This window comes from Periophthalmus magnuspinnatus, chromosome 16 (assembly GCF_009829125.3).
Source record: "Periophthalmus magnuspinnatus isolate fPerMag1 chromosome 16, fPerMag1.2.pri, whole genome shotgun sequence".
Classification (NCBI taxonomy): domain Eukaryota; kingdom Metazoa; phylum Chordata; class Actinopteri; order Gobiiformes; family Gobiidae; genus Periophthalmus; species Periophthalmus magnuspinnatus.
In genome coordinates this window covers 1040278-1052296 of record NC_047141.1, presented here as the reverse complement: position 1 = coordinate 1052296, position 12019 = coordinate 1040278, and the positions used below count along the sequence as shown (strand labels likewise).

The window sequence follows — 12019 nt, the reverse complement described above, 5'->3', positions numbered from 1 at the left end:
TAAACCAAACTATTATCATCCAGGTTTGAAGTCTACAAAGGGGGTATTTTACTTCTACGGTGTATTAAACAGAGGGTATTTTACTTCTACAGAGGGGGTATTTTACTATAGGGTGTTTACAGCTAACACTAAACATACTTAGATCACCACGTTAAATTTTATTGTTTTGAAAATGCTATATTTGCCGGAAACAACAGATTAACATGTTTTAAAAGTTTAACTTTTGACGGTCTGAGTCCCAGCTGAGTCACTCCCCCTTTAGAGTGACATCACAACACAATCAATGTGCATCCCGCAAATTAAACTACTGCACATTGCATGAGGTTTGTCATGTTGTAGTGCATGGCCGTGTAGGGGCATGGCTGACATAGGTTTGTGGGCGGAGCCTTGTATAGACGCGTACTGCTAACTGCAAGGAGGGCTCCAACAGGGTTCAGGAGAGATCCCTAGATTACTTAAGAAAGTTCTAAAAGAGTCAGTTTTGCGTAATACCCTCTCTTTAATGGAGCAAACCCTTTACATTTTGTCTCCCTGCTTAAGTGCAGCTGCAGTTGTGTGGATGTAGCCTGATAAAGTCAATCTAGTCTATATTTTTAAAACTGTAATTTCGTGTTTACCTCCTCCAGCTGGGGTCAGGGGGCGGAGACAGGTACGAGGCATTGTATGGAGAGTTGTCCACCTGAGAACACAACGGTCAAGGAAAAAGGACATAAAACAAAAGCTAACTGAGCTGAATGAAACAGGTTTTAAGAGAAAGACGAAATATGAATGCAATAAATAAGTCAAATATAACCACAGTGAGTTCAGCTCATCACTATCAGGGAAACATTTTACAAATGAAGCAGGACTGAAAGGTTGCCAGAGCCTTAACCCACAGGTAGAGGACAAGTGTTTCTCATTCTCAGTATATGGACAGGTATTGGTATCTGATATCAGCGCCGATAGAGACAAAAATACCTGGATTGGATATCGGCTTCCAAATATCGGTCCAACCAATATCCTGTTTGGACATATACACTGCCTGGCCAAAAAAAAAGTCACCACCAAAAAAAGGTCACGCTCTAATATTTGGTTGGACTGCCTTTAGCTTTGATTACAGCACACATTCACTGTGGCATTGTTTTGATTTCGCTTCTGCAAAGTCACAAGATTTATTTCCATCCATTGTTGCATTAATTTTTCACCAAGATGTTGCATTGATGATGGTAGAGTTTGACCGCTGCACAAAGCCTTCTCCAACACATCCCAAAGATTCTCAATGGTCTTAAGGTCTGGACTCTGTGGTGACCAATCCATGTGTGAAAATGATGTCTCATGCTCCTGAACCACTTGGAATATGCCTATGCCATCAGGGAAGAAAAAATCCATTGATGGAATAACCTGGCCATGCAGTATATTCAGGTAGTCAGCTGACATCATTCTTTGAACACAGACTAATGCTGAACCTAGACCGGACCTGAACTGCAGCAACCCCAACATATTTGCTTAGATAAATCCAAGTGGCAACTTTTTTTGGCAGGCAGTGTAAATTGATGTATTGTATCCATTTACTGGTGGTTCTTGGCCCAGAAAGTCTCATAATGTTAGAACTTTTATTTACACAGAGCTGTTCTGTAGATACTTGAGAGATAAATAACAGCTACAAATAAATAATACATTTGGATCAGTTTTGTCTAGCTTTATTTTTGTTTAAAGGGAATAAATGCTGTTTTCAGCCTGTGTACTGGTATCAGTTATTATTGGGCATAGACAGATAATTAATTGCTATTGTATCGGAATCATGGATTCATGATTGGCTGCAGGTGCTGGGGTTTAGGTAGTGACCATTTGGATCAGAGGTTTTGATGAGATTTTATGCTGCATCGTCCAATAGAAATACCGACATTACAAAAAAAAATGATTACAGCAGTGTCAGACACCATGCTAAAAGGTGTCATTTTTGTAACAAACTCTGTGTCCAATGGGAACAGCAAAGGCCAAGCACAACATAAATTGGATTGTAATGAAGCCGGCTTTACTGTTTTCAGAGGGGTTTGATTGCAGTTTTGGCTGTATGGGTTAAAATAGATTAATTTTACGATTAGGTTAAGGTTAGGCTTTAGGTTAAGGTTAGGCTTTAGGTTAAGGTTGGAGGCTAGGTTAAGGTTTAGGTTTAGGCAAGTAGTGAGTATGCTTAGGGCTAGCATCAGTCTCCAGGAAATTAATGGAAATCAATGGGATGTCCATGCATAAGTGTGAGTGTGTGCGCATGTGTCTGTGTGTGTCTCTGTGAGGAGCACTGGTAGCAGATGAAGTGGATCTACAGTGAGAGCAGACAAGAGCTGGACCTACAGTGTCTCCGTAGCTGGCCTTCAAACAGGAGTGTACAACCTCTATTGCAATGTCTCTGCAATACATGTGTGAACATATGGCAGCTAAAGTTCAGTGTCGACCATAGCTTGTATAAAGAAGTGGACCGAGTGAGTGTGATGTCACCCACAGCATTCGCCTCCAGTCAAATGAAGCTCATCAAGCCTAGTTCCACATTTAGAATTCTGATCAGGAGGATCGTAGCAACCAAAGAGCTAATCCGGAGCAAGGCTGTTGAAGCTAACGCCCCTTTACACCATTCAATAAATAAGGTTAATTTTTTGGTATAAGGACTTTTAATACACATAGAATCTTACATTTGTATTATTATTTTTTTTTTGTTTTACTTATTTTTCACATGGATTTGCAGATTTTAAAAAAAAACTTTGAGAGTTTTGGAGATTAACAAAGATGGCTGACCAAGAAGCATGCTCCAGGATTGAACAGCGGTCAGTTATCAAGGTTTTGGTTGGCGAAGGGTGCAAACCCATATTCATAGGAGAATGTCAACTGTGTATGGTGCCACATGTTTCAGACAAAAAATGTCTACAAGTGGGCTAAATTGTTTAAAGAAGGACAGAGCAGTGTTGAGGATGAAGGCAGGCCTGGGAGGCCTACAGAAGTGAGGTCTCCTGAGGTGATCGAACCATACACAGTTGACATTCTCCTATGAATTTCAATGGGTTTGCACCCTTCAGCAACCAAAAACTTAACTCACTGCTGTTCAATCCTGGAGCATGCTTCTTGGTCGGCCATCTTTGTTAATCGCCAAATCTGCGATCACTTTACAAGCGAACTGCTAAAATTCTGGATAAAAAAACCAAACCATTTTCACCACTGTCCAATATTCCAAAAACACCATTTACTCAGCCTGGATAACATGATCAAATACTCTAATCTCTGTCTAATCTATAAAATCATTCACAGTCTATCATCTTCACCACTCAGTCAATTTATCTCCATCAGAAACACCAGCCACAGTCAAACCAGAGGAGAAGACGAGGAGACTGCATCATCCCCCTCAGGAAAAGTGCCTTTGGGCAAACAGCTTTTTCTGTTCGTGCTGCCTCAGACTGGAACCTCACACCCATAACCATCAGATCCGCTAACACTTACCACACCTTTAAAATACAGTTAAAACAATGGCTAATTGCAAACCAGATCTGTGAACATTGACTTTATCCACTGTCGCTGCCCCCTGCTGGCCTCTTGCCCTGTATCTGTGCGCGATTGTCACGTGTGTATGTATGTGCTTTCTTTATGAGTGGTGGTGTGTAGTTGAATGATTGTTGTGAGTCTGCCATTTTATGTAAGAGTGTATATATTTTTCGACTGATTTCTATGTATTTTTTGTATTGTAATTTTTACTCTTGTTTTTAGGTGTTTTTAGGTGGACAGAATCTGCGGTCAAGGGACGACGGCTGAAAAATAGCCTTTGGCTAATTCTGGCATATTTACAGAAATGTCAAATAAATACATTTCAAAAAAACTCTCAAAGTTTTTTTTTAATCTGCAAAAGAAATTAAATCCATGTGAAAAACAAGTAAAACACCCTCGTATATACAGCCTATGGTATTAACATGGTAGTTTAGACTTAGTGGCCAGGTACATGTTTGTATTTGACTCTTATTGTGAAGGACACAGATCTGCTGTGTGTGTATTATGCTCTTATTGTGAAGGATACAGGTCTGTTGTGTGTGTGTGTGTGTTTTATGCTCTTATTGTGAAGGATGGAGGTCTGTTTTTTTTTGGGGGGGGGGGTTGGTGTGTGGGGGGGTTGGTGTGTGTGGGGGTGTGTGTGTGGGTGTGTGTGTGTTATCCTCTTATTGCGAAGGATACAGGTCTGTTGAGTGCCTGTATTATGCTGTATGTGTGTGTGTGTTATGCGCTTATTGTGAAGGATACAGGTCTGTTGTGTGTGTGTGTGTGTGTTATGATCTTATTGTGAAGGATGCAAGTCTGTTTTTTTTGTGCGTGTGTTATGCTTTTATTGCAAAGGATATAGGTCTGTTGCATGCCTGTATTATGCTGTATGTGTGTGTTACTCTCTTATTGCGAAGGATACAGGTCTCTGTTATGTGTTATACTCTTATTGTGAAGGATACAGGTCTGTTGTGAGTATGTGTTATGCTCCTATTTTGAAGGATGCAGGTTTGTGTGTGTTAGACTCTTTTGTGAAGGATACGGGTCTGTTGCGGTACGGTCGCACGGGGGACATGAAGCGGCGGTCTCGTTGGACTCGTTCAACCAAACCATGATGTCGTGTCAAGCGGTTGGACTCCAGTGCCGATGGGAACGAGCTCTGAGACAGACACAAAGCAGAGATCAGTACGTTTATGTTTACATACACAAGAGAGGCAGCTGGGAGTAAGAAACATAACCCACTCTAACCTAAGACTGCTTCATGTTTGAAAACATAATCAGAATCGCAAATGTTTGAGGTCTAATTGAAATCATGATCGTTTAAACCAGATCTATTCTGCAAAATGGACTTTTCACAGCTTCTTACTTTGTTATAGTTGTTTCCCCTTACTATTTTCCCCTTCAAAGCTGTATTTGAAGTGATTTGTGCATGTTTGAGCAATCTTTTCACTTATTTTCAAGATGGCATGTTTCCAATAAACTCCCATTTTCACCGTCCTCAGTACACGCCCACTGTGACGTGCGCACTTCCTTCTCCAGTTTTATTTTCTTAATCGGTGATACTTGTAGGATTCGGCAGCGTTGTGTAGTCATTTTGGTACAAATGAAGAAAACCCCGCTCCTCGCTAGCATGGTGTACAGCTTCCATAGGAGGGGCATGCAGCGCTTTGTTGCGATGACATTTACGCTGACATCAGCTCCCATTGGGCACCACAGTTTTCTAACACGGAATCAGCAAACTTATTTCTTTTATTAAGCCATTTTAGATGAATATTGTGATTTAAAATGTCCAAATTATAACATAATGATTCACGGGTGTCACAGATTATAAGTGTAGAGGAGACACAATCACAATAGGTCTGATTTAAAACAATTATCCTGTTTAGAAAAAGAAGAATAATTTATATTTATAATGTTTTTTTATTTTAAAAGCCACTGTAGATTTGATGAATGGCTTTGCTCCAGGTTTTGAAGGGCACTCAGAACAGGGTTGAATTCTATGAATATAATGATTTATTACTAAAAAAGTGTACGTTCAAAGTGTAAGGCAACTGTCATTGGTTAAAATCAGACCCAAACATTCCTCTACAGAAATGCCTGTGGTGCAGGGACACACCTGGAAGTCCTGAGGGTTCCTCCCGATCTGGTTGACATTGGGCAGAGACCCTCCATAGTATGGGCCCTGAGTCCGAGCCAGACGCAGCTTCTGAGCTTGGAGCTGAAAGAGAGAGAGAGGGAGAGAGAGGAGGTTATATCTAACATCTGTCAATTTCATTTGTTCACTGTAAAAACAGAATCATTTGAATATTTGTAAGAAAACTTTAGGGATTTGCAATATTAATATTAACTAGTATTAATGTTAAGGGAGTTTTGTAATAAAATTGTAATGTAATGTGTACTTTTCATATGTGTGCACAAGCCCAGGAACAGTAGCAGCAGCTAAACTTGGTACAGTACAAATTTTATAAGATTTATGAATGTGTGTATGGTCCCTGACAAATAAAGAACAAACTAAAGATTCAGTTTTACTTGGGAATCCTGGCTCTCCTTATGACATTATCAGTGTTAAAGGTTTGGATCCTGTTTCTTAAACTAACCCTGTTCCTAAAATGCATCACCCCAAATTACCAATCACAGCAGCAGACAACCCTCCAGATACTGGATCTAGCATTAACCATTGTGAAATTTGTTTTAAATTAGGCAAAATAAAGATTCTGTGAGTTGTGATGACACAATCCTGAACTCTACAGAAAACCTTGGTCCATAACTCAACCCAGCCCTGACAGCTTTGGTGGGTCTGCCTTCAGAATTACTATATCCTCTTCAATATATGGTAACATTTAAATTGGCCTAAAAAATTATTTTGTTTTGTTTTTTAATTATATGCCAACTGAAAAATTACAATTGTCGCTTTATCGAATAATCTTGGTATCTCTAATTCACCTGCTCCTCTGCCCCTCTCCTCTGCATCTTCTGCTACTCTGACCCTCTGCCCCTCTCCTATGCTTCTCTGACTCTCTCTTCTGCTCCATCTGACCCTCTCCTTTGCTCCGACCGCAAAGGAGCTGCTGAGAGACAGATCTCATTCCCCTGAAAGCTTTTGTGCTGAGTGTGTTTCAAGACAGAACTCTGCAGCAGAAACAGAATTTACAGCAAAAAAAACAAATCAGAGGCTCCTATGACCACAGAACCAAGCCTAAACCAGAACTGGACCAGGACTAAACCAGGCTTAAAATGGCACCGAACCAAGACTAAAATCAAGACTGAACCAGAACTAAAAACAGAACTGAGTCCAAATCTCCTTTCCTAACCTCAACTGTTCTTAAACTTAACAAAGCCCTAATCTTAACTATATAACCAGATTGTTAACCAACATTTTAACTGACCAATCTCAGCAGCACTACCAGCATTATCTTAGTTAGTTTAAAATTATCTTGAGTTTGTTTAAATTAGGCTAACTGAAGATTCTATAATAATCATACATAATCCTGAGGCCTATAGTAAACCTTTGTCCATAACTAGACCCAGACCAGACAGCTTTGGTGGGCCTATCACCATAACTACCACATTCACTTATTGGTCAGTCTATGAGGTCCAATAATTATCACATGTACTTTTTCGTGGTAATGCTTAATATGTTCTATGCCACATTATACATACTAAAACTACTACAAGTCTATTTACTTATTGCTAGCCACATTTTTAACAATATGGTTCACTCAATGTCAACTGAAAATGCCTATTCTGAATACAAATTTTGAGTAACTGTATTCTGGTACAGTTACTTTTTCATTCGGTGGTATTCAGAAAACAGTTTTGTTTTTTCTAAAATTAAAAGGAAATATTGGCAATACTTCCTCATGTCATTTTGGCTTCAAACTGCACAAAATTGGTGAGAAAAAAAACAGAGCTCTTACAGTGTGTGTGCAAGTGTGATTTTCCATCCCTAACTGGACATAAATTAAACTGTAATTATATGTCATGTTTTTACACCATTATATAATGCAACTTGAAGTAAAATGATTCCAAGTATTCAGATTTTGGTACTCCGATTGGCTCATGTAACATAATACATTACAAAACACATTTCTAATGAAGGTATTCAGTACTCGGTCACTAAATACATTTTCAAAGTATTCCATAACTGGATCAACTTAGAAAAATGGTTTACTGCAATGATATTACTTTAAACCACATAAAACACAATAGCCCTAAAGTAGTTTCAATATTATCATACATAACAGCAACTCAATTAGAAACCAAACTGCTGCTCATAGACAGTCTCACTTCTGCTGCAGACACGTGCCATTACAGCATGAAGAACTGCACAGATTATATTCAGTTTTTTATTCAACTTTAGTTTCAATGAGTGTCAAAGAATAAGTATCCCATTCAAACTCCACAGACCCGCGCACAGCCAATGGTCTTTAGGCAGTTTAATAACGTTATGTATAATTCATATATTACACGTTTATTTTATTTATATTGCTAAATAAGTGTCCATTTCATATGTATTAAGGGTTTAATGTTCGCACTCCGCAGCGCGCAAAGAGGGGCAGTGGGTGACAAACCAACTGTTGATTCCATTTTATCCCCTCGTTTTTCAGAATAAAACATGATTAATCCAGGTTAAAGTCGTGTTTAAAGTCGTGCTGTTGCTGGCGTCGTTTTACCGTGGTGCTAAACCGAGTACAGGCGGGGCCGGAGGGTTTTCTTTCGGGGTTAAACACTCTCTCCCTCGCGGCTAACAGGATGACAGCTACGTAATTTAGTAAACAAGCCAAGTTAGCTTCTGCGGCTAACCGTGGCTAACACAGCGTCGGAAACGAGCCACAAGCCATTAAACTAAAGCTTTCTTCGGTCTAAATGAGCTCCAGAGTGCGGTCGTGCTCGTGTGTGTGCGTTTTAAGAGGTTAAACTTTAGTAAAATAGTTAAAACGCCGCGACCAGAGGAGCCAGAGCAGCCCGGGCTAGGCCTCTCCTCCACCGGTGTAATGCCAAAAGAAGCACCCCCAGCACCGCGCGGAACCCAGCGGCATTTCTGTTTTATTTTCGTGAATAATATGATCAAATACAAGCACTTGGTTCTCTGACTGAGGGCGCATATGTCTGGTAGCTGAATTAAACACACATAATAAGTTACTGGACAAATAAAATGGCAGGGGTTGTGTGTTTTTCTCAGTTTCCTGTCATAAAGTGGGAAATGTAAGACACAAGCCTTATAACAGCGGTGTAGCAGAGCGATGCCGTTCAGCCGTGCTATAAAGGGTTTAGTTACGGCACAGGGACATTTTCAGCCTAAACTTTACAGGCTCCGCTGCCGTGACACTTGACACACATGATCAGGTCAGATCCGCTCTACCTCCGCTGGTTTTGGACCAATCAAACCCGCTAAACACGTCTGCACAGCACGGTCAGCACACTGGTACTAGGCGGTATGAAATACAGACATAAAATCTTAGCTAAAAGCCTTAAAAGAACCCTGACTTCACTGTGACCGCGCTGCAGCCCTCTAGAGGCTCCCTGGGCTCGGGGTGCTTTCTCCGGCCTGATCCCATTTCACTCACCCTGGTGGAGCTGATGTCCATCATCACCTCCTGGAAGGCGGCTGTCTCTTCGGCCTGGCGCTGCGTATGAAGCGCGATCTTCTCGCTAAACTTTCGGGGATTGGAGGCCCCGGTCCCGGAGCCCGCGGAGGGTCCAGGCCCGGGACCGCAGCCGCCTGTTCCCGTTGCGGACATGTCTTTAGCGCGGAGCGAGCAGCGGCACCGAGCGGCACCGAGCGGCTGTGGAGGCGGCGTGACGCAGTGGAACAGGAGAGACAGGAGGTGTCACTCTGTCACTGAAGCACACCGACCACACAGACCACACAGAAGCAACATTTATCAATATCAGTATTATGCAGTGACCATTTGTCAGCAAAAACTAACACACCAAAGCGGTTAGCAAATTTAGGTAATAACTCAAATAATCACTGAACGTGGTTTACGCAGTATAAATTTAACATAATCAATGTCCGTTCCAGAGATGAGGTTCCAAGGGTTTGTTTCCGATTATGCAGGCAAACAACACGTTAACAAGGCCCACACAGGTGCACTCTGGTCTACCTGTACTACCTGCATTTATCCCTCATGCGGACTAAACCACATCTACAGAAAAGATGCCAAGGGAAACAATAACAAATTAGGCTACAAAAGGCTATATAACAAATATGCAAAAGACTAAATTAAATTGGTAAAATAAATGGACAGACAATCTTAGAATAAACCAAAATAGCTCCTACAATAAATAGCCATTGTTATATTGTTTTCCATACTATTTTAGAATTGAGTTTATGCCACTAGTACATATAACTTTAATAATTAATTCTCCATATTTATTAATTTCATCTTTTTCTTTTATGCTTTTTTTTTTTTTTTTTTTTTTTTTTTTTGCAAACTTTCTTATCAATTGAAAAAAAGTACAGAATAACAAGCGTTGAAAGTTCTTTTAATTAAGCATTTTAATAAAAAACAAAACAAAAACAAAAACTATTCAGTACTTTTTTGATACTCAATACTTATTGTCTTTCATAAATCGCTACCTTATTTTTCTGCTCTTTTTGTGTCATGTTTCTATGGAGACGTGTGCCAGGTTCAAACAAGGCCACAAGCGGGACACGCCCACTACGCAGAGTCTGCAGAGTGAGCAGTTCTGGGTCAGGGCCATAAACGATCTTCGCGTGTCTCAGGATGGTGTCTGGCGTCCTCTGCTGGCGCCGTTGCGCAACTGCAGCAGTTTATCTACAATATTTAGTTTCTCGTTTTATGATGTACAGTGAAAAGTATACTTTATGCTCCAGAACAGTTGTATTACATTTCAGAAGAACAACATATCGCATTTTGACAAAATACATTTAAGTTTACACTGTTAAAAAACAAAAAAAACAAAACACCTCTGATTATTACACAGCCTCCAATCCTTATGTCCTTAACACTGCCCTTATATTATTAATACGTCCCTTATTTTATTAATACAGACTCTATGTTATTAATACAGCCCTCATGTTATTAATACAGTCACTATGTTATTAATACAGCCCCTATATATTAAAACAGCCCTTATGATATGAATACAGCCCTTATCCTTTTAATACAGCCCTAATGTTATGAATACATCCCTTATCTTATTAATGCAGTCCTTATGTTATTACTACAGCTCTTATGTTATTAATACAGCCCACATGTTATTAATACAGACCCTATGTTATTAATACAGTCCTTATTTTATTAATATAGCCACTGTGTTATTAAAACAGACTCAGTGTTATTAATACAGCCCTCATGTTATTAATGCATCCCTTATGTTATTAATACTGTCCTGATATTATTAATACAGCCAAAATGTTATTGATACAGCCCTTATATTTAGGGCCGTGTTCATTGGCCTGCGAATAACACCCAGGCCTCTGTTGACCCTTGACCCTTCTGTTGACCCCTCACTCTTCTGTTGACCCCTCTATTACCCTACACTCTTCTGTTGACCCCTCTATTGGCCCCTCAATCTTCTGTTGATCCTTGACTCTTCTGTTGGCCCCTCACTCTTCTGTTGACCCCTCACTCTTCTGTTGACCCCTCTATTACCCTACTCTCTTCTGTTGACCCCTCTATTGGCCCCTCACTCTTCTGTTACCCCTCACCTTTTGTTTGACCACTCACTCTTCTGTTGACCCCTCACTCCACTATTGACCTCTCACTCTTCTGTTGGCCTGTCACTCTTCTGTTGTCCTCTCTGTTGACCCCTCACTCTTCTGTTGATACCTCACTCTTCTGTTGCCCGATCTGTTGATGCCTAACTCTTCTGTTGGCCCCTCTGTTGACGCCTAACTCTTCAGTTGACCCCTCTGTTGACTCCTCAATCTTTTACTGACCTCTCTGTTGGCCCCTCACTCTTCTGTTGACCTCTCACTCTTCTGTTGACCCTTTACTCTTGTGTTGACCCCTCTGCTGGCCCCTCACTCTTCTGTTGGCCAGTCACTCTTCTGTTGAGCCCTCACTCATCTGTTGTCTTCTCTGTTGGCCCCTCACTCTTCTGTTGACCCCTCTGTTGACCCTTCATTCTTCTGTTGTCCTCTCTGTTGGCCCCTCACTCTTCTGTTGATAAATCACTCTTCTGTTGCCCGATCTGTTGACGCCTAACTCTTCTGTTGATAAATCACTCTTCTGTTGCCCGATCTGTTGATCCCTAACTCTTCTGTTGACCCCTCTGTTTACCCCGCACTCTTCTGCTGACCCTCTGTTGACCCCTCACTCTTCTGCTGACCCCTCTGTTGACCCCTCTCTCTTCTGATGACTCCTCTGTTGGCCTCCCACTGTTCTGTTGGCTCTTCACTCTTCTGTTGAACCCGTTATAGGCCTCTCACTCTACTGGTGGCCCCTCACTGTTCTGTTGACCCCTCTGTTTGCCCCTGGCTCTTTTATTGACCTTTCACTCTTCAGTTCGCTCCTCAGTGTTCTGTTGACCCCTTACTCTTCTGTTAACCCCTAAC

The 12019-nt window shown here is 40.9% G+C and overlaps 1 protein-coding gene across 3 annotated transcripts in view; it reads right to left on the bottom strand.

Moving 5' to 3' along the window:
• The window catches only part of LOC117384393 (CREB-regulated transcription coactivator 2-like), a 31116-nt gene extending 21802 nt beyond the window's left edge, over positions 1-9314 (bottom strand). For 2 of the 3 annotated variants that reach the window (XM_033981710.2, XM_055227938.1), the window contains exons 1-4: positions 9060-9264; positions 5609-5710; positions 4535-4651; positions 618-679 (exon numbers count right to left, since the gene is read on the bottom strand). In XM_033981710.2, coding sequence (XP_033837601.1) covers positions 618-679; positions 4535-4651; positions 5609-5710; positions 9060-9233 — 455 coding nt within the window. In that variant the 5' untranslated portion in view covers positions 9234-9264. Of the gene's footprint in view, positions 1-617; positions 680-4534; positions 4652-5608; positions 5711-9059 lie in introns of all 3 variants that reach the window. The other variant, XM_033981711.2, reaches the window with a different exon arrangement.
• Positions 9315-12019: the final 2705 nt, after the last annotated feature.